Source organism: Geospiza fortis, unplaced genomic scaffold (genome assembly GCF_000277835.1).
Source record: "Geospiza fortis unplaced genomic scaffold, GeoFor_1.0 scaffold200, whole genome shotgun sequence".
In the NCBI taxonomy this organism is placed as follows: Eukaryota; Metazoa; Chordata; class Aves; order Passeriformes; family Thraupidae; genus Geospiza; species Geospiza fortis.
Genome location: NW_005054353.1, coordinates 1,889,304 through 1,912,500, shown reverse-complemented (window position 1 = coordinate 1,912,500; position 23,197 = coordinate 1,889,304). Strand labels below are relative to the sequence as shown.

The following is a 23,197-nucleotide window of genomic DNA, read 5'->3' as shown; positions in this document are numbered from 1 at the left end:
TTATTGAAAGATTTTGGTAGATGCTTGAATTTCCCAGTTGGAACTGCCTTCTGTAATTTGAATAAATATGTGATTTTGCACAATGTAAGACTGAGGTACGTACTGAGATCCACAGTTATCCTGACTTTGGATCAAGCTGAAATCAGGATGTAGAGCTGGTCAGTCACACATATATGTGATGTTTTGCTATTTTCACTTGATCGAGACTGATTAGCAAAAACCAAACATCTGAATTGCTTCCTGAGACATGCTGCATTTCTGAAACCCAAAACCTCTAGATATTTGCCAAAAGAAAGATATCTGAAAAGGAATCTAATTGTTAATTTGGAATGGGGGGTATACATGAGAATAAAATAAACATAGGATCTGAGAAAACCATATCATTAATAACAGAAAGTTAGGGGAGAAGTCAAAGATCAGGAATAATGACTAACAAAAAGAAAAAAAGAGTAAAATCCATAAACAGAGAAGGAAGGTATGGCTGAGGATCACTGTAGCTCCCTTTCACATCTGGGGCTCTGTAATACTCAGAGGCTCAGTTCCTAAATTCTTAATACTGAGAACAGAATGACGCATTTAGGATACACACAATTACAAAATTACATGATTTGCTGCAACGACTGTAGAGACAATATTTAAGAATATGCAGTTTGACAGCTTTTTGGCATTGTTTTATCCACAATATCCTACCAAAGAGAATTCAAATTTTCTGAATGTGTTCCTTCCAGTGAACTGGGACATTTTACAACAGATCAGATTTCTCTGGTGCCGAAAACATGCCAGTGAGTCAGCAGCTGCACTGACTGAAGTATGCAGAAACCCTTCCTGCTTCTGCACCAGCTTTGTTTTTCTTACATGGTGGCTGGAGAACAGGCATGGAGAGGCACAGACTACTAGAGATAAAATATTCATGCAAGCTTGAACAGTTATAGAAGGATAATAACATACTTTTAACTTCCATACAAAGACAAGATGAAATCGTGTTGCAGCTTACCATGAATCAAACTGCTGCCTCTTCAAGCAAAGCCTGGTTTTTGTTATCCATGTGCTCTGCCTGACAGCTGAGCTGCAGTCACAGCTAACACACAGCAACAGCAGAAGCACAGTTAGGACATCCTTAGCGTGGCACTGACTCTCCTCAGAGATACCCTCATCTAAATAGGTGCTTTAAGCAACTTCACTGACCCACAAATCTTTTTCTGCCTTCTGCTACTGGCCAAATATTGACCAAATAACTCAATCTTTACTGCATTAAAAGAGTTCAGTAAATGTAACAAGATACTGTGATGGTTTTAAGAGAGCATAAATACACACACTTCTAGCACTTGGCTGAGTTCTCATGGGGCACTTTCATCCATTTCCGTCTTCTCCCCTACAAGTAAACAAGGCTGGAAATCAACTCAGCATCCCACATGTCAATCTCACATTCCTCCACTGAAGCAGTGAGACACATGATTATTTCTTAACTCTTCCCTTACCAAATTTCATGAGCCATCAGCTCATATAAACAAGATTAAACATGAAAATAGCAACTCTTATGATGACAGCTAATGGGTAACAAGCAAAAACTCAACTCAAAGAAGCAGCAGAGAGGCAAGTGGTAGGTAGGTCACACTGTAAGTGAAGACTAGAGAAGGAATTTGAGACAACATATGAATGACAAGTCTGCACTGGCTCAGCACCTGCCTCTTACATGCTGAACAGCAATTGCACAAAGGCCACATGAAATTCTCACAGAAACAGTGCATCCTTGGGCCTCTTCTTGGAAACCAGGCTGGGAATGTACTGACAAGCATTACAGGAAAAGATTCAACAGGCTCTGAACCATCAGTTCAGAAAGAAGCATTTCAGAAAATGAAGCTTGCACCTCTCTCCTTCCCTGACACTGGTTAACTACTGCAATTCCTCAAAGCTCAGGTCTCCAATAATCAGCTCTGTGATGCTGTTTAAACCCAGTAACCTGCTGATAACACAGAATTAGGAAAATGCCAGCATTTCAGGGTTCCAGAAAGCTTTAAGAAATGCTTTAAATGCACTTGAGAATAACTTAATCTTTACATAATGGTTTATCTCAATAATACATGGAAAGTCTCAAGATTTTCTTGCCAAGAAAGACAAACAATGTGAGGACATTGGATACTTACAGCTTCCATTAGCCCCTTCACTGTGGGTGATTTCAGCATCAAAGCATCAAACACCTCATCTGTCTCCTTCCTCACATACAAAAGCACTGAAATAGAGAAAAAAAAATCAAACTTGGAGTAGCTTCAGTTAATTGCACAGATTAAATACCCCACACTGAATAGAAAAACAAATATTAATCCATAACAGATAAAATGAAGCACTGAAGATGGTTTGCATTTAAAAAGATGTACCTTTAGTATTATCAGTGATCTAGACATGGACAACACATTGTAGTTACAGTGAAAACACAGTATTGAAAATTTAATTCAGCAAATTTAATTTAACATGAAGAATCTCTGCCTTCCAGAATCTAAATCTCCATTTACAGAAAGAAGCTAAAAAGCACTGGGGTCTTGTCCCTTGGTTATAGGACAAAACACACAATCTAGGTCTTCTTAAACCTCTGTCTTGGCTGGTACCTCTCTGGGTTTCATCTAAAAGGCTTGGAAAAGACATTCAAAAAAGGCAAGTCTGGGTTGCCTTTAGCTGTGCCTTTGAGAGTAAAATCAAAGAAAAGGTAAAGAAATAGTTGTCTCTGACATTACTGTGCAGATGACTGCAAATGGCCCGATCAGTATGAAATTAAACACTGGGAAAAATGAGTTCAAAGTAATTAGAGGGGAGACATTCAAGAGCACAGCTGGCAGGCAGGCATTTACCAGTGTGCCCACCTGCTTAGGTACCCAAATGCCATTTCTGTTCCTCTTCCTCCCTCAGATGTTAGCTGCTAGCTGTCCACAGGCACAGTGCCCTGCCCTCTTTAGCTTTTGTTTTCTTCACACTTGTTCAGGTAAATGGAGGAACCTTGCTATAACATGGCAGAAGCAAAGCAGACAGGTACAAGGCATATAAGCATAGACACTGGAAAAGTATTTTAGGCATCATCTCACATGACTGATAAGTAACAGGTTGAATAAGATGTTCTGCAATATATTTTGTTTCCTAAATGAACTGCCTTTTCAAATAGCACTGCCGCACATGAGGTACAAACACACATGCACTGTCATGTCTTGTGGGACAAATTACATTGGTAACCCTTTTTTTTGCAGGGGGGCGCGGGGAGAGACAGAAAAGGGCATCTTTTGAAACTACAAATTCTCATGGTCCAAGAGATATCTTCACCACGTAACTCAATAGATGACACGCCAATGAACCAAAAAATCTGATGGTATTTTTCACATAGAAGTAATTGTGTAGAAGTTAATTCTCAGGCCCATACTCTAGCAGGATGGACTCAGGCCCATTTGTGGAGAATTGTAGCTTCTTTGCCCAGGTTTTGAAATAACTGGAAAAAAATAATGGGTAGTTCAGTTCCCTCACTGGGCCCAAAAACCAAACATGCAGGACAATGTTGGGTTTTTTGCATCTTTAATTCAGAAATATAAGCCACTAAACTGCAACCACAGCATGCAGAGCCACATTCTTTTCACCTATATTTTGGCATCTCTTTGGGGCCTGGCCTGAGAACATAGTTTTAATGGAGTTAGAAGCAGAGACAACTTTCGGTCACTTTAACTGTCAAAACATAAAAGAAAAAAAAAATTCCACACCAGGAGTTAAATTTTACCATGCCTGATATGCTTAATCACATGAACAAGCTCTCACTCAATGGACTAACTTTACCAGTATGAACACTCATATTAATTTAGTAAACCTTTTCCTTGAGGCTTTCCTAGAGGGTTGTCCTGTAACACCTGGCTTTACAAACACCTGGAGCTCTGCCAGCCTTAACAATTACAAATATATCCGAAAGGAGAAAAAAAATATCACTTGGTCCAAGGTTAAACTTGGGTACATGACACAATCCTGGTGCTGAGCTTTACTGTTGTGCTTGGTGTGCCGGGCAACATTATACACACAGAGAGACAGGATTAGTAAGCACATGGGGGGTTGTTAGGCTTTTCTTTACCCTGACAGGTGTGAAACTCCTGGCTTTGATTCAGTAGAGTACTCTTCCATAAATGACTTGTGGTGACAGTGATGCCTTAGGAAGTCCCTGTCTCATCCCTGCCCTTACACCCTCTTATTCTGGCTTGTCTCAACAAATTTTCCTGGATGAAAAACTCTCTCAAAGAGCAGATATGAGTGAAAAAACAACCCTTTGAGTTATGCTTCAGACAGATCAGATCTCTGCCTCAGTGTACAATGCAGCCCCACAAGCCTTCATGCTGGCAGAGCAGCAGAGAGATGGCCACAGTGGGAGGCACAGCCAGAGGGGAGGGAAAAGGGCTGCAAAGGCTCCACTGGGCTCAGCAGCAGCATTGCCACTGAATGACTGTGACCATGTAACACAACTCTTGTCCTCTGATCCTACTGTCATCACATTCACAGCATCTAGATGGACTCACTCTAACAGTACAAATTACAAGATTTGGAGGGGAACAGGGGGGAAATCTTGTACAAGGTAATGAGCTATTTTTGCCTGAAAGTTACAAGATAAATTCAAATTTGTCTGATCTACTCCCTGGTCTTAGCCCTTAACCTTCTTGCCAGCACTGAAAACTACTGCAGGCCTTAATATTCTTTAGATGTTAAAAAGAATTGTAAAAGATGGGGGAAGATAAATTTGTCTTTAGTTACTTAAGAAATAGCCCCAACACACCAAATTGCTGAGGGGCAAAGGGATGTTGTTGCACCAGTGAGACTTTTAGAAGCCAGGCCACCAAATTGAGGATTTACGTGTGAATGCAGAAGAACAATGTTAGATACCTCTTTTTAAATTGTTAACAACATACACGAGAAAAATGAAACTAAGGACACAATGAGTCAGTAAGATCTGGGGCATTAGGAAGGTCTGAGCCTGGGCACTACCAGTGCTGTGACTGGCACCCTATGAACAATGACTACAGTCTCTGTCAAGTAGTCTCTGGATAAAGATGTGGTACATCTTAGTCAAGGAAAGAAGGGCTGGTAGCTGTAATTTAACTTTCCTTTCTCACATTTGGAGTTTTTGTTATTGCCCAGGCACAAATTCCCTTGTATGGCTCTCAACCCCCTAATTGCTACAAATCCAAAATGTTTCAGAGTAGTTCAACATAACTTTCCTAAAAGACAAAAGCTGCACAAAAAATTACTTTCTTGAAACTGAGAACTACAGGACTGGAAATCCGCCTGATCTATAATTCAGCTGCTGGATTTATAATTAACGGCAAACTCCCTATGAAATCTGAAAGGGAAAGTGAATTGAAAACTTACTGAGAACTCAAAACAGGAAAAAGCCAAGTCTAGCCAAGTAACTAGCTGTGATGCACATTTGGTACAGATTAACATACTTCTCATTTCTGTGTTGGGCACTTGGACTTCCCTTAGAGGTCAAGGAGATGAAAGAATAATTCAAAAAGAGGCAGTTACCTGAGTGAGAATATGACCAGCATTTGCAAATCCCTTCAGACCTGTTCTCTTGAAGGCTGCCCCTTAATATTTTTATTTCCACCAGAGAGTGTTACAAGTAAGTCCAGAAGGCAGGGGTGAGGTCACACACTTCCACCTCGGTCTTCAGTGGAACTTGGACACCTCACTGGCTGCTATTTACCTGCACTGCTTTCCTAACAAGACACCTTGGGATTACATTGCTTTTAATGTATATTTTAATGCCTATTTTCACATAACAGACCTGCTCCCTCTCAAACATTACACCTGCACCCCATCTACACCTGCTCTCTAGGAGTTCTTGATTCTGCTGTACCAAACAAATCTTGAGAAAAGAAGCTTTTAACATGGCAATGCTGGGGAAAAAAAACCCCGAACATTTTAATACCAGTGAATCCTCTGGCAAAGACAGAGTTATCAAATGGGTAGATTCAGCTGAGCTGCACACCACCAGCACAATCCCAGATGCAAGGTTCTGGATGGCAGGAAGTTCACTGGGGCAAAGGCCACACTGGAAAAGCCTTGGCCTCCAGCCAGTATAGTCCAAGATGAGAGAAACACTGAACAGGAAGGGGATGTGAAGAGAGCATCCTCCAGCTTCTCTGCTTCTGTGTCTCTCCTGGATTTAATCATTTTACATAGCTTTGCCATCAGCTAAATTTTCTTTCTTTCTAATCTTACCCTTGAAATACCTGCAAGTTGTGAATGATATCAAAACAACTAACCACAGCAAAGGACAGGAATAATCAAAGCAAACCCATACCTCCTTGCAGGCAACTTCCTAGGCTTCCAGCTGGGAAACCCAGGTGAAATTCTAGGAAATGACCGTTCTTTATATAGCCCTCATGACTGTCAAGTTCTGCTTGATAGAGCCCTGATAATGTGAATTTGGCCAAGGTCTTGAGTCAACCAAATGCAAGTCCATGGTCAGTGCTAACTTCACATAATTAATTTAAGATTTAATTAAAAGAATCATATGTTCACATTTATTTCAAGAAGGTATCAGTCTCCATCCTATAATCTTCTATGCTTCCCCTGGTTCAAGCAGACCACCCTAACCAACAGAGAAACTTGGCAAATGCGGGCTTGTGGGAAGTCAATTCTATAAAGCTCTGCTTCAACGGTAATAATACCCACCTGGGCAGTAAAAACAGTTAAGGGAAACAAACCCTTGAACAATTCTGTTACATCTGCTGGAAGATGTCTCTCCATGTTTTATATTTCTAATAAGGTAGGAAATTTCTGATTTTCTTCCACCCAATCTAAGTGTGCAGTCAGCAGGAGCTTGCCTGTTAAAGTCTCTGTATTTGACCCAATGCATCTTGCATATTTGCTTGTGATCCCAGGCAGAACAGAACAGAAGAGATGAGCAAAAGTTAAAAATAGACCATCACAGATTTGCTACTAGAACTTTCATAAACTGTGTAGCTTGGCCAAGAACCAAGAAACTTTCTAAGTTTTTTCTATACACTTGTGTCTTGATCCCTTTTTGAGAAAGCACAGTCCTTTTCATTTCTTAAGTAATTTTTAGCCTTTGTTAAAATGCCTCCTTATAGACTGCAGATGCAAAGATCTCCTCTCCTGTGGGAACTCAGAACATCACTCTGGATGTCCAGAGTTGCCAAGACCCCTCTGGGGGGGCTCAGAGATCCTGGCATGGTGCCCAGAACACCTGGTGGCTTGATTTTGATCCTTCTAGCGAATTGCCAACTTGGTATGGGGATCTGAAAGTCACACGAGTTTGAATGGTGTAATTACAGGGTGTTCACAGGGTGAAAATGTAGGTTTTAGGATTTTTGGTATAAGGATTATGGGGACAAGATGGAGGGATCAGGGCGTGTCTCGTCCTTCTTTCTTCTTCTTGTTCTCCATTTTCTGCTGTGATGTTGGCACTTGGGGATTGGTTTAGAATAGAAGTGCACTGTCTAACATAGGTGATAGGTATTGGGAATTAAAAGTAAATATGATATACGTAGTTTGTAGTATAAAAGACGACACCACCTCGGGGGCGGTGGGTGGAGAGTGCTTGTGGCTGACGTGCTGAGAGGATCTCAGCTGGGCAGAGAGAAAACCTTATAGATAAGAGATAATAAACAACCCAAAGACTGAACATCGAAGAGTCCAGACTCATTCTTCAGAGCGTGGGCCACCTCAGAACCACCCCACACATCTTGGGGCAGAGAACAAAGCAGCCGACCCGAGACTCTCCCATCTACCCATATTTGCACTAGCATCCTACAACTGACTTTGTCCAAACCGCACCTGCCCTTCCCAGTTTGAGGGTTTGAGTCCCACAGAACGATTTGTAACTCCTAAGAATTGATTGTTACCTCTTTTCAGACCTTCTTCTTTGATTTGTTTCAAAGGGGAAGGACCAAACTCTTCCTCCACAGGCCGGAACATCCTTTTGACCAGGACACTGCTACTAAAATACACAAAACAAGGACCATGTCACAGTAAAACTGTGCTCACAGCAGAAGAGGAGACAACAGCAACAATCATTACTCACTTTGTACTCTGGCAAAAACACCCACTAGATACTCATGTGGCACCAAAAGCAGAAACTGCAAGGATTTAGCTTTTGTGCTTATCTGAACTATCGAGGCCTCTTAAATTGCCGAGACTGACTGGATGGGACAGGTGACAGGAAAATATGTTCCAATGCTACACACTCATTTGAAAAACCCCAAAGGCCTTTAACTGTTTAAAAATTGAGGGAAGGGGGGTGGTTATTGCTTGATGCAAGAAACCCCTTAGTTTCTCAAATTCCACTGTAAGCCTTATGAAGAGCATCAGTTTCAAAAAGAAATAAAAAGGGCCTCATGTTTTCAAATCAGTGTTGACTGCAGGTGCTTGGCCAGTCCCTACCACAGGTCACTTTTTGCAGATTTATGGGAGCGGTTATGTTACTCCAGAATCTCAAACTTGAGGGTGTGCACTTGGGGATTCAAGCAACATATAAAAGTATGGGGCTGGCACAAAATGTGGGCTGAAGTTCAGCAGCCCATATTAAAACCCTTGTTTCATGGCACCTCTAACTATTAGAGGGACTTTCATCAATTCTTCCAGTCCCTCCAAAGTCAGATAGGGAGTGCTCCCATTTCCAACTTTTGTCCTTCCCAGATTCTCTCTTCTCTTTCTGCCTCTCTCTTCTGGCACTTGGCCATTCTCTCTGCAGTTCCTGTATTTGTTGCATACATGTGTGTGCACTGCTAAACAGCTTTCAGGAATGCAGTGAAGTTCAGTGCTTCAATAAAAAATTCCCAGTTTTTAAGTTATTTGAGAACCCTCATGCTTACATAGATGCTTACTTCATTATCAAATATATTGTCCTCTCCCTGTATCAAACCTTAGGGCTCTTTCACTTGGAAGTGTATTAAAATACAGACATAAAAAACAAACAGTTTACATGGGAGAACATGAGGGAAGGGGGAGAAAGGGGTCAGTTTTATCTGATTTTGTATTTTGTATCAACTTTCTATGAGTTTAAAATGTTAACTGCAAAGCTTGTGAAACAATAAATATCTTACCCTTCTCTCTCGTCATCTGTATTATAGTAAACCTAGAAGGATAATAAATCAAATAAATAAAAATCAATTACTCCCAAAACTCAGACACTTGCTTAACAGAATAACTTCAAAAGGGAGAAAAAGACAAGAAGTGTTTTGCAGTTTGTCATATGTTAAAAATCCTTTTCCTCTTATAAAACACAAATACCTCTAGTTCTAACTGTTATCTGGAAGAAGCGTGGCTTAGAGAAATGGTTGTTGAATATCACCTACTGAAAATATATCAAAGTTTATTTGAGAGACATTACCCTCTTCCCTGCTTTATATCATTTCCCCAATTATTTTACAATCCTCTAAATAAGATTGCTACTCACCTAATAACCTCTAATACAGTTTAAGCCCCAACACTCAAAAGCTTTTGTATGTATTTAATGCTGTCTGAAAATCTAATTAAACTATAAAGAACAAGATTAAACTACAGGCCTAATGGAAACAGAGTTACTAAAGGTACAGCTGAACATTTTTTGCACAGGCTGCGGGCAGAAGCCCAAGCCCAGTTTTGTGTAAATCTGCATAGCTCAGAGTCATCAGGACCGAATTTAAAACAGCAGCAAATGCAGCTGACAGTAGCACGGGAGGTATAAAATCACAGTCTCTTGTTCAGCACTTTACAGAACAGTCAGCCAAACCCCTCACAATGTGCCCACACTGCAGGTCTGCACCAACAAGTGCAGCAGCCCTGCAGCTGCTGAGCTGGGCAGGACAGGGCAAGCCAGCCCAGGCGGGTCTCCAGCACTGGGGCTGGCAAGACACTCAGAGCACACTTGGCTCTCACTAGGAGCCTTCACTTCTGAAACTGTGCAATGAAAATAGCTCAGAGGTGTGTGTGTGCAAAGCCGACGGCCGTAATTATGAGTTACAGCAATAAAAGACATGGCTGAATATTGCCTAAGAGCTAGGAAATGGGGATATCTTTCAGTCAGTTTAGAAAATTATTTACAGGATTATATATACTAAGGAATGTTTCCACCATCTCCTGTTTTGAAACAAATCCCCATTTTGGTTTGAAAGCCATGAGGACAGAAGGTACCCAACACTGATATGTGAGTGGGCGTCTTTCCAGCTTGGGAGAGTAAGCCTGTGACAGCTGTGATTACAACGTCTGTGCTCCTTGTGCTTTGCTCAACCACAATTCTCACTGCTTCAAAATAATTGACAATTCCAACACTCAGTTTTATTTAATCTTCGTCATTTTAGTATTTTCCAGCAAGATGCATAATAAATTTCCTCATCAACTATTTGTCTTAATAAACATATGCATAACTGTCTCGTTCTGCTCCCTGAGATGTTAATAAATAACATGTTCATAGTAAAAAAGTTGTCAGAGCTGACCCTCCAGTTCACGTTCTCAACTTCCCAGCAGGTGATAAAATAGGAAAGAGCCAAGTTAGGAAAGACTTCCTTATGTTTACTAATGATAATAACTACCAATACTGAGTATTTAACATTAGCATGACAGATTTTTACTTGAAAGAGTGAAAATATTTTTTTCAAGGAATTTCCAGATCTCTAGGTGATGCCAACAGAAAATGGGTAGTGGTGTTCAGTGACCCTACTCTTGATCTTTCTACACGGGTAAGAGCTTGGTCTTTGTTTTCAGCTGTGACAAGGAGGAGGATCTCTGCTACCACAAGGTGGCACTTCATTTCACCAAGCCAAAGAGTACACTCAAAACCAGATTGTGTTTCAGTCACAAATCAACCTTATACTTGAAAGCAAAAGAATGACAGAACTGTAACAAAACCAAACTCATCAGTTGTCAAAGAAGCATAAACTCCTCTGCACCCAGAACTCAGAAAGGTACTTGCCTTTTCTAAGGTCTTCTATAAGTGATGTGCCAAAACTGCATTTACCAAAATGAGAGCTGAAAAAAGTGGACCCCAGGAACAGTTGTTTACTTCCCTAAAACCTGCCACAGAGCAGAGGCAGCCAGGTGGCAAGTGGGCACCTGCTCATCTCATTATTTCCTACCTGTCCAGTTCTTTGCAGGTTTCCAAAGTGAACATCTGGTATGAAGAGAACGGGCTGGGAATCCAGGTCAGCCATTGTTTTGAAGAAGGTGATATCACTCTTTTTCTGCAGAGGGAGTGCACTCAACTTCCCTTCAGCTGCTAGGTGGATCACAAAGCACAGAGTTGTGAAAGGAGTCATGTTAAGCCTGACTTAGCCCCAGACCAGAAAGGCCCACTTCACTCACCGTTATTACATGAGGCTTGGGATGCCTGGCCTTTGCCTTTCTTCCTGTTCTGCTTTCTCTCTTCATCTCGGATTTTCCTTTCTGCTCCCTGATGCAAAAAAGACAACCCACAGATATTACCCAAGGAGGAACCACCATGAGCTTTGTACTCTGCAATGCCTGGAACTACAGCATCAGACACACAAAAGTGCTAAAAGAGAAGCTGGTTATTTCATTGAAGACAGATCTGTCCAGTCTGTTGGGAAGGTTTTGCATGGATCACCTGTGCCTGTGACTCAGCTGGCACATCCAGTAGCTCCCAGGGCTGCAGACAGTAAGGGGAATATATCCACATGTTGGTTTGGAGGAGCCAGGACAGGCAGTGTGCAGTCTGTAGCAGGACTGATGCCAGCACAGCTTGTGCAAAGGGCATCCCAAGCCCAGTGTCTCTGCAATGGACAGAGCGCTCAGGCCAAATATTTTGTGTATGTAATGGCATAAAACACCTGCAGGATAGCTATCATTTTACATAATGTCTGTGCTGAGGTCTTCCCTAAACTCTCCCCCATCCACTTTGTCTGGGAGTGGCGTTGCTCCACTGTAGCCAGCTGTGCAGAGCCTTTGAGAACTGACAGTCCAAAAAGGCTGTGCTGATAGCTTGCCAACATTGCAAGGGTTCTTACAGAAAAATACAGGCATTTCAAACTGGGAGAAGCTCTCCAGAAATAGGAAAGCAATGTAGCATTGCCCTGTTAGGCACCAGGAACTCCTGGGAAGTTGCAGGCTTCTGTTATGTAAATACACTCTCAACAAGTTTAAAAAATAAAACTTGTTATTGACATAAAAAGCAGCAACACCTCCTTTGAAGTTCTCCTAATTTACTTTATAAATAATACCTATCACATTGTGAAGGGTAATGAAGATCCATATGCTCCCAGACAGCTGGCATGCAAGATTACAGAATTTTTTTCCAAATTAAAATTAGAAGTTTCTTGAATAGAAAGGGAGAGGAGGGAGGTAAGGAAAGCAAAAAACACCCACTCAAGATGGCAAAATTCACACATGAGTCAATGAACCAAGTTTAGAAAGAGTGCAAGGAAAGATGTACTCCTGGCTGTCATCTATCAGTAGATTTCCAGAGGCTGAAAGAGCTGGAGGAAGAAATAGCTTTTTAGGAAAACATGAATGTGTCAAACAGAAACACTGCCTCCAGACCAGGTCCCAGTCCAGTCCCACTCACTAACCTCAACCGCAGAAGCCAAGGGATTCAGAGTTGTGCACTTATCAAAATTGTTCCTAGAGGTACATTTGTAACCTTTAAAGCCACCTGTTCTTTCTAAGAAAGGAGCAAAAATACACATCCCAGCCACTGTTCAGCAAACAGCACATCCTGAGAAACCTGTGCTGCACAAAGGGCTCTGACAGGCGGCCACAGCCCTATCACTCAACTCAGTGCTGCCACTCTGCTGCTCACAGGCAACAGGATGAACCACCAAAGTATTTCATACACAGCAGCAAGTGTGAGCTTCCTCTCAGGAAAGCAGAAGCTGAGGAGGACTCAGCCTTTTATACATAATAAAAAAATATATATTTTACTGATTTTCTGCAATATTCTTTGTAACCATGAACTTGGTGACGCTTCACAGGTTTCTCTTCATTCATTCATTCAAGGCAACACACCCCAAGATCTCTGGGGGGCAGGCAATCCCTGAGCTGGGCAGTCATTCCCATCCACCAGTGTTTATTTGTGCCACAGCCACTTCACAAACGTGGCAAGTGCAATACACACAAAACAACCTCCAATACCCACAAAACTACCTACCAATCCTTTTGAGCTTGGAGCAGCCCACATGGCAGGGGCCAGCCAAGCCTACAGGATGGATGTCACAGTCACAGGGATGAGACCACAAAATGATTTTTGTATACTAGAGCATTTCTGCTGCATAGTTTTGACAGCTGAGCCATCTGACACATACCTAATAAACCACAGTTTGCACATCTCTTCAGGATAGAAGAAATTACCCTCCTACAGGGAACTATAAACTATGCTGTGACCAGTGAAATAATGAAATGAGTTCTTAATTTTTTTATTGATATCTGGACTTCGTATAAATGCAAGGAGTACTTCTGCTACTAATCATTAACAAAACGCAGCCTAAGAATTTCAGCTGATTCAAAGTATTTTCTTCCTAATCCTTCAACTCATTTAAACTTAAGTCTTGCACCACTCTGATGCTCATGTGTACTCTTGCTTCTAGTTCCAGGCTAAAGCATTCCATATCTCATTGGGCAGGCACACAGACATCAGCCTATGTCTATGTGCCTGCCCAATGAGATGTGGAATGCTTTAGCCTGGAACTAGAAGCTCTCTCCAAAGCTGAAGATTATTAGGCAATTAGAGTTGCTCAATAATCTATGATAGTCCACTTTCTCCAAAATGGACATCAAAAACAAGGACACAAGAACTGCACATATTCCAAAGAACTTGTATTGTTTCAGGTTAAACAAAACTGGATTAATTTATTGTATTTTGGATCAATGTTTTGGTATTTGCCAAGTCAAGTTCTGCTTCTTTTCAGCAAAGATAATCACATATAGAAAATCAAGTAGCTCTGAAGTCCCAGTTATTTCATACACAGTGGCTAAAGCATTGTGCAATATATAAATATAAATAGGCCTGGTAGCAAGTTTCCCTGACAACCTACTTAAGGAATAAAAATTAGATATTCTTATAATGCAGCATCAGTGATCTGCACTGATGACTGCAAGGCAGAGAATTAGCACTGACAAAACAAGATGTGGACTGTAACAAATGCTTTGAAGATTGCTTGCTGAAAAACAAACATGGACAAAAGATTGGATGACAAATAGGGAGTATAGTAAAGTTAGATTTGTTAACACTTACAGCCTTTGTAGCATTTATCTCCATACATTTATGTCACAAAGCACATACTGGATGTGAGTTGGTGTTGCTCTCTAGTTTATATGTAAACTAATATTAAAATCAAGGAATTGCCAGAATAAATACTGATATATATAAAACATGTACCACTTAGCTAAATGCAGTTTTGTTTCTTCACAGATAACTCTTTCCACAACAGCTACACTGTTGCAGCTACAAGACATTAATTTGTCAGCGAATGTTCTTAAAAACTGGACACCTCCACCTGTGATTTATCTACGTGAATATACAAATACACCCACTGGTTCTAAAGAGTCACCACCACTATAGAAAGAAACATTTTTAATAGCATCTTAGGCACAGAAACATTTTTTTTTACCATGTTTCAGAATGAGGAACATTTCATACTTAGGGAGGAGGAATTTACCGTGCAGTTCCACTAGGCCAGGTGATTGTAATAAATCAGGTACTTTTGTCATCAGCTTCTCTTTGAGGCTGTCAGATTGGGGCATAACAGGGCAGTTCACACTTTCAGACTATATAAAGATCATTATATAATTGCTGGGTGGGTTTTTTTATGTTCCTATAGTACCTCTTCAATTCATCTTGACAAGGAGGTGGGCAATAAATAATAGTCACAGCTTCATGGCCTTTCCCAAGGAGGCAGTAAGCTTTGTCCATGTCACTGGGGGGAGAGCCACAGGCTAGCAAGAGAAACTGAACCATTTAGCACCACCTTAACCAGAGCCAGGGGTTTATTTTGACATCTTGGAAAGATGAGGATACCCAGCCACACCAGCTACCTTCCTCTGAGCATGTTGAATTCTCCCAGTGCCACCAGCAAGTAGAAATTCTCCAAACATTTATTTACTTACAAAAGCCCTGTGACAAATGGATGTTGGTAAAGATCTGGTAACATAAGTTTGGGGAGAAGCAAGAATTTGTCTCTTACCAAGTGCCAATTAGCACAAACTGTCATGTGCATTGACCTCAATGATTTTCATTTGCTCAAGTCACTTTCACACCCACATTAACTTAAAAAGCTCTACATGTGTGTATACATTTATATTAAACACATACACAGCCTATTATCAATACCCTTGAGCCCTTCAGTTCCCACTTCCAATTTTTGATGTGTATAACACTTTAACTACCCCTGTGATCTCTCCTTCTACATTGAGATGATTTTGATTAATAGACTCAACATTCATTTCCTGCTTTTTCGTCTGGATATTTGAAGCTCCAATTAAGCCAATAGATACAATGAACATGTATTATTCAAAATCTCCACCAGTTGTATCTAGAGGTCACCCTTGATGAGTTTGTGCTCTGAATTTCCTTCCTTTTTTAAAATAATTCAAATTTTTTTAATTGCGTTTCAGGAACAGGTAGATGAAAACGACTTGTTACTTTGATATTTACTGAGCTTTTAAGATCCAGCTGTAGCTTCAAATCTCTCAATATTTGACATTCAAAGTTACAATTAAAAGCATAGCATTTTGGCTGCAAGAAGACCTGAGTGCATACATTTACATTCATTACTTCCAAAGATTTTCCTCCACTAACACAACAGACTGATTAGCCCTCAAGATGTCGTTGTCAAAACAGCAGCAAGGGAATGAACTGAAAAGGGGGAAGGAGCAGCAACACAGAGACCTGAAACAGTTGAACTCTTACCCTTTCCATTAAAAAGTTAATGTTATGTTTTGCCTGGGGCATGGCCTTTTGTCTTTCTATTCCCACCTGTAGGATGGCAAGACTAATTTGGATAAAATTCCAAGTCATTTAAATAGATGTAGGCTCCTGAATCCCTGAACCTTGGCTAGAATCCAGGCATCAGCTCCCCTAAGAAAGATGTTTCTCAGCATGGAGAAAGTCATCAGCTGACAGGTGCTAAACAAAACTGAAAAGTGGTCACATTCTCTTTGAAGAATCATCATTGACATTTCTGAGCAACTGATTCTACCTAGTGATATATGCTACTGACCATGACACTGTCTAATTCATTCAGGCATGATCTATGTCTGGGTGCTGAAACATCTTACTAGTCTCCACAGAGGAGCAGTCACAGCTATAGCAAAAAAAAACCAAAATTTTGCTTAAGAGGGTGTGAACACACACGAAAAAATAGTTACTGAATTACAAAATAGGAATGGCTAATATATTTTTGTGTTTTACTTTTGATAAGAAAATCCTAGCAACTTAAGAGTTTCTAAAATAACTGTAAGTAAAGCAGAGGGAAAACCCATCAGCTGTGTCACTGGAATTTGCTGGTTTCCACTGCATCATAAAAGGGAGCTTAGCAGACCCTCACTGAAAAGTGCATTTTTTCTGTCAGAGAAACTGATATGAAGTTTACTTGCTATCTACCCTAGCTGTCAGTTAGAAGGGATGACATCAGCAGACTGCCACTTATGTGAGTGAGCCTGTGATCAGCACTGACCCTCCAAATAGAGATATTTGCATTTGCACTTTCTGTTACTTTATTGATATTCCATAATCATGACCTATAACATGCTGTCTTTAAACAGTCCAACTATTGCTCACAAGCTGAGAAATCAGGGCCAAAAATGCTGCAAAGCAGTAAAATAATGACATGATAATCAGTTAGATTTGTGCGACAGCTGGACCAAATGCTGAAATACAATTCTTGAAGGAAAGAAACAGCATTTAATTAGGTCTAAAATACAGCAACAATAAACTGCCTAACAAGATTCCTCCTTCACCCATGGCAACTGTGCTTTGCACTTACCTTGTCACAAAAAACCTTGATCTGGCAGTAGGCTCGGTGGATAGGTTTATTGCTGCGGTTGTTGTAGCTGTAAGTATCGATCTGAATCATCAAAGGAAGCCCTTTTACTCCTTTTTGTGAGGAGAAGTCTGTGCTCAAGCAATTCACTGTGATGAAAATCTGTGTGCCAGAGAGATTACTTTTTAAAATGTTGTGCAAACAACAATTGAACTTCCAGAAATACATAACAAGAAATGGGAAAATAAAATAAAAAGGTTTTGATTCAGCTATGATGCACCCTCTGGCAATTCACACATTTATCCTCCACTTCTGTCCAACAAAGACACTCTGGGAAGAACAAACTTGAAAGCCATATATTACTGCTTCAGTTCGGATCAGAAGTTCACATTTGAGGTGAATCATTTGGTTCTCCCAACTTAGCATGCTTTGGTTCACACCAGAGCTCAGAATATATGAACTGGATTCTTTTTGGAAGAGCCAAACCAGAAAGATATGTTCCAGGAGCACTCAGATCCTCCAGCTGCTCATAGTTGCTTAGTTCATGGGAACTGACTAAAGATAATCTGCGATAAATCCTCCTAAAACGTGCCTTATGTGGATGTCAGGTCTTTAGCCCTTACTTGTTCCACTCCTCAACCCTTCTCTGTATGTTTGCACTATTTGTTGATACAGATCATCTTGCTTCACCCTTTCCAGCTGCCTTAGGTATGGCTTGCTCATCTGACAGCTCATTCAAATTCAGTGGGACAAAGATAAACTCTACTCCTTTTATTTTAAACATTTTCTTCACACTCTCATTGACACTGCTGCTTTCTCCATCCCATCAATAGATACTCCTGTGTTTCACTTTAAGGGCCATTCACATTCTTTCCTCCTTTTTAAAGATGCACCTCACCCTGTGTTTCAAACTGGGACGGAATTTTTCAAATATTCATAAAACTACTCCCTACCTCTTCTCAGAAGGTCTGTTTGTTCCACAGCACCCACAAAACTTGACACTGCATTCAGAGAGTCACAGAGTCATCTGAGCTGGAAGGGACTGGGAAGCATCATCAGGCCCAGCTGTAAATGGCCCATCCAGGGATGGAACCCACAACCTCGGCATTAACCAACTGAGCTAGCAAGTCCCCTGCTTGCCCCCTGCTTCAGAAATCCATCTCTTGCTCTCCTTCTACAACAAAAACTTACAACTTGATAGCCACTAATCATCTCCCTCTCGTTAACTCAATTGGCACCATGGGACAAGGTGTGTGTCATCTGTACAGGACCTGAGAGAAGGGTCTCCCACCACCAAAGTCTTCCAAGGACTATTCTGATGTAAAGCAAGCACTATGAACTGAATTACCACTGATTGCTTTCAGTCAGGATGGCATTCATAAAACTCAAGAGAAGAAACTAGATTAAAAATCTAATTTTCAGCCCAGTGAGGAATATGTGCATTACATAATAATTTGGGGCAATTGTGTATTAACTTGATTCTACTTTTCACTTGCCCTTAGTTTAAAAAGCAACAACAAAACACCAAACAAAACAATACCCCAAAAGTGTGAACCGAGGAAAAGGACTGAGAAAACAAGCAATACATACTCCTGAACCAGGAGGATGTGAAACCTGCTCCAGAAGAATAAGGACACTCAGAAAGAAGAGATCTCAAACTGGTTGCTCAAAGAGACCTGATGCACCCCTCACAGGGCAGAGGAGAGGGCAGCAGACCCCTGGGGTCTGAGAGGATTCCTGAAGGAAGAGCATAAAGGACCTCCCCCCCTCCTCCCCCACCATTCCACAAACAGGGAAAATAAACCAACAGTGTGAGCGACTAAAATGCAACATCCCTAAGAATGCAACATCCCTAAGAATGACAGCTGAAAGTAAAGAAGGGCTCCAGCAGGGCTGGTGGGGGATACTTTACCCTCCCGGCAGAAGTTAACATTACAGTCAGGGTCTTTATGATGGAGCCAGAGCAGCTTGTTTGCCTGACTGAGCTAATGGCCCCTCCCCTCTGCTTCTGATTGTATCACAGAGCTGCATTTACAAATCAAATAGTTGAACTTTAACTGCCGAGAGAAGAGGGAGGCAGGGAAAGGCCCTAGGTGAAACTCTGATTTTGAAGCTGATAGTGTTATTTCTGTTTTAAATTACAAGTTGATCTCCTCCAGCTCCAAAGATAAGTGTAGACAGAGCGAATACCCTTTGAAATAGACAGCCTGAATTTTCATTTGCCTTCAGAATCATTTATAGTGTCGGGGCAATGGTTTAAAGTGTGTGTGAATACACAGTAGTGGAAGGAAGTCTAGCATAAAACAGAATCTGGTCTCCCTATATTTTAGCCCATACTTCTGCACAGGGATTTTCCTAAAAATGTACATTCAAATGCGAGAAGACATGCAGGCTTTGCATCTACCCAGCGGTTTGTATTTCTTCTACCCTTGCTGCACACTCAGCTGAGAAGCAAAAAAGATCTTGTCCCACCTTAATCAACTACATATACTGTGTCATCTCTTCCACTGCCTCCACAATCACAGAGCAGAGTAGGAATGGCTGGGGAAGACAGACTTTATGGTTTCAAGAGTCCCCATACAGCAATAACAGATTATTCAGCATGAATAATAGATAGATGCTGTAAGACTCAATATCTTGTCCTGACACTGTAATACATCAGGATCTCTCTGAGGAGCAATGACTGTACATTCATGCACATGAAGTGTACTACACTTTCTGTCATATCATTTGCACCTCACAGATAGACAGATGGATTTGAATTAACACAGATCATTGATACTGGAGAAATTTTCTGTCTCCATGCAATGTTCTATTAGCTTTCCTGTAAAGCACCACACTGACTTTGGATTTGGAAAACATGGGAGAGTATAGAGGGAAAGGGAAGAGGGTATAGGTTCTGTTATTTATTTTAGGGGTTTTCTTCTTTGCATGACTAAAGATTTGCACCAGTGCAGCAGGCTGCTATAGTGAAGAGGACTTGAAGAAACATCTGGACATTCAGTCTCCTTCTCTCTCCCCTGGTCTGACCAGAAACTATCTTCCCAAAGCAGTGACTTGCTCTGAGCAGCACTGATTTCAGCCATTTGTCCAAACACATCCTGCTTTGCCCTTTGCAACTCTCATCTTCCCCCTCTTTCCAGCTCTTGTCCATAATGCATGTACTCGCACTCTTGATGAGACAAGGGGCAAAAAAACTCCATGGGCAGGCACAAAATGGAGAGCTATTCTACTTTTCTTAGAAAATACCCAGATTTAAGATCTCCTTTGCTGTGGTATTTTGCATAGTAGAATTAACATGGTTATAAAATGTAGAGTTAAGTAGAAATTGCAGTAGCAGGAAGAGAAATCACTGTCTCCCTCCCAATCCCTGTCTACACTTGTCTTAGAACTGTATTAATAAAAGTTAGTATGAGTGTACCCGAATTCAGATGCAACTTTTTTTTTCCTGTGCAAACTGGATTTTAGCAATGTTTTGCTATCTGGAACACGTTGTATAATTGTCATTATAGTGATGTCTTTTTTTTTAATGTCAGCATATCTTAGATTAGAGCAATTAATGGCAGAGTTCCACCCATCTAGTCTCGAGCTCAGGCATGCCATTGGCAATTAAATACTAATTTAGAGAAGCATTTGGTGCTGAGAAAGTTTCACAAGTGGCCCGAGATAACGACAGCTCTTCTATTTGTTATAGATCACGTCTAGAAAAGGCACTCTGTCTTTTGGGGACTACTCCTCCACGGTGTAGCTGCTATTATAAGAATTACTGTTTGTTAAATACTGCAGCATAATTAGGGATGTACAAGACACAAACAGAGTAAGCTGCCTTAAGGGAAAGCAAGGCTCAGAAGTGCATTTCCCTTTTTATCATTTAATTCAGCCAACACAACTCTTGCTGCGGTCTCTCAGCTTATACACTAAAGGTCTACAGCTACGAAACTTCTAATATAAGCCTTTTATTACTATTTACATTTCTGGCTCCCATTGTCTCAGAAACTGCCAAGGGCAGAAGGGAGGCACAAAATGAGAAACTTAAAGCAATTTCTCTACTGAATACTGGCAATACATAGAACCCCGGTGATGGGTCCCTTAAAAGTCTGCTTTAGAGGGCTCCTCCCTCCAGACCCTAACAACAAAGAGTTAACTGACTTGTCTCTCAAATGACTAACATCAATCCCATCATTCCTCATACACACAGAAAGTGTGGGTTTATAGTTTCTCCTTCCAGCCGTTACCTTATAAATCCCACACAAAGGTAAGACCTTTGTTTTATTTCAATACAAATGTCTCCAGCAAATGTTTACACTACTCTTTTGAAGCTTCCTCAACCCACACCACACCCCGGCAACTACATAAAAATGCCATTTGCTTTGAATCCCAGATGCATACTTACCGAGCCATTTGTATACACTGAATTTCAACATTATGTGCTACCACAGGTTAACTCTTCTCTAATATATACACATGTGTGTGCATGTCTCGCATCTATATATACACTCATATAGATATATGCACACTTGCACACACAGACATGGTTTGTTAAAGTAGCTGCCAAGTCTAATCCTACATAATTTCTGCTACTAACTCCCCAAAATGAAGCATCTTTTCCTTCAACCTTTACATTTTTAGAGTAGAGAAGACGTTAATTTCCTTCCTAATTAAATTGATGTGGCTTGAGAAGGAAATTCACGATTAAGGAAAAAAAAATCATATACTAGTCAAAGCCTGGCCTAAGTATCACTAACAATGTTTAAGAAATATGGATTGCCACAATACAAATTACTGCTAGAGACAGTGCTGTTCTATAAGCTTGATTTTACCATTGTACCCACTGGAATTGGAGCTCACTTTGGTCCACAGTATCCAAGAACCTAATCCTGCAAATCAGTCACTCTTTGAAAACAGCTTATTACTGTATGAGCCATGCCAAAACTCATTAAATAACTGGAAAGCTTCCCAGAGGCTTCAGCATACTTTGGATTAAAGATCTACATTTCAGTTAAATATAGCAGGTATTGCACGCAAGTATACACAACAACTACTCAGCACACAACTCCTGCACTCACTGAAATCATCTCACTCATCTGCCAGCACCTGCCTGAATAACACAGCCACAAACATGTCTGTTTATTGCATGTCCAAATTGCAGTGCTTAGCAGAAATCTGTAATCTCTTGATATCACTGAAAACTGTTTGTCTCTTTAAGGTGACATTTTTTGTTAGTAACTGCTCACTGAAGTAATATCTTTGATTTTAAGGCTAAAAATACTTTCCATAAAAATATACAATTGTTTCAAGAAGTAACACCATCACAGCCAATTTAAGTGCGCCAAGTACCTACCAGAGAGAAGTTGTCTCTCAAGGATATGACTGTATGGTTTATGACAAATATATTATCCTTTGACCAAGACAATTATGTCTCTTTAACCATCTTTCTTGCAAACTAACTTCTGCCAGTGCTAACACTGCAAGCAGACAGATGAATGTCTATCAGAAATGAAGCTGAGTCTGTTCAAGAGCCTCCACTAGAACTTTGTCCACTTGCCAGATGCTGCAGCAAAATCATCTACAGGGCAACAGCAAGGCAACTACATAGCTTCTAGCATATTATAAAGACACTTTCAAAAGACAGTTAAAATGTCAGCCAGTTGTTGATTGTTGTTTGTTTCTTCATATTTTTTTAAAGAACTCCTTTAAAAATACTAAACATAGCATTTGGGTTCAACCAAAGGGAGACAACAAATCACCTTACCCACAAACATTACATATTTATAACAGAATTAACTATGGGAGGGAAACAAAGATGGATTGTACAAAACCATTCTTCTCTTCCTACCCCTGCTCCCTTACAGCAATATTTTTGTTTTAAGAAAGCACCGAGTTTGACATGGCTATAGAGCCTTCCCCTCATTTTCCTGGATCCTGCTCTGAGCCACAAGCTGCACAGTGACCTCTAGATAACAGCCCCAGCAGAAAAGGATGCTGTTCTAGAAAAGGGTAAGAATGTGCCAGGACTAACTCTCCTCTGCCAGAGGCAAGGCAACTGCTGCTGTCAACCAGGCACAGCAGAGAGAACACTAGCAGAGTGGTGTTTCTGACTTTGGTGCTGTTTCCTGAGATCACAGAAAGCAACAGTGTGATGATTCCACCTCTTGACATGCACTCTATAAGATTCTGTTTCCATTGACTTGGCAGAAGTTGGAAGATGACACACCAAGCATGGTGAACTGGAGCCAACAGCCCAGTGC

The 23,197-nt window shown here is 40.8% G+C and overlaps 1 protein-coding gene across 1 annotated transcript in view; it reads right to left on the bottom strand.

Moving 5' to 3' along the window:
• GRHL2 (grainyhead like transcription factor 2) overlaps positions 1–23,197 on the bottom strand; it is a 51,311-nt gene that overhangs the window by 5,971 nt on the left and 22,143 nt on the right. Inside the window, exons 9-14 of the mRNA XM_005423495.2 lie at positions 16,953–17,111; positions 11,320–11,407; positions 11,094–11,233; positions 9,084–9,115; positions 7,884–7,978; positions 2,145–2,230 (exon numbers count right to left, since the gene is read on the bottom strand). Of these exons, the coding sequence (XP_005423552.1) occupies positions 2,145–2,230; positions 7,884–7,978; positions 9,084–9,115; positions 11,094–11,233; positions 11,320–11,407; positions 16,953–17,111 (600 nt within the window). The remainder of the gene's footprint in view (positions 1–2,144; positions 2,231–7,883; positions 7,979–9,083; positions 9,116–11,093; positions 11,234–11,319; positions 11,408–16,952; positions 17,112–23,197) is intronic.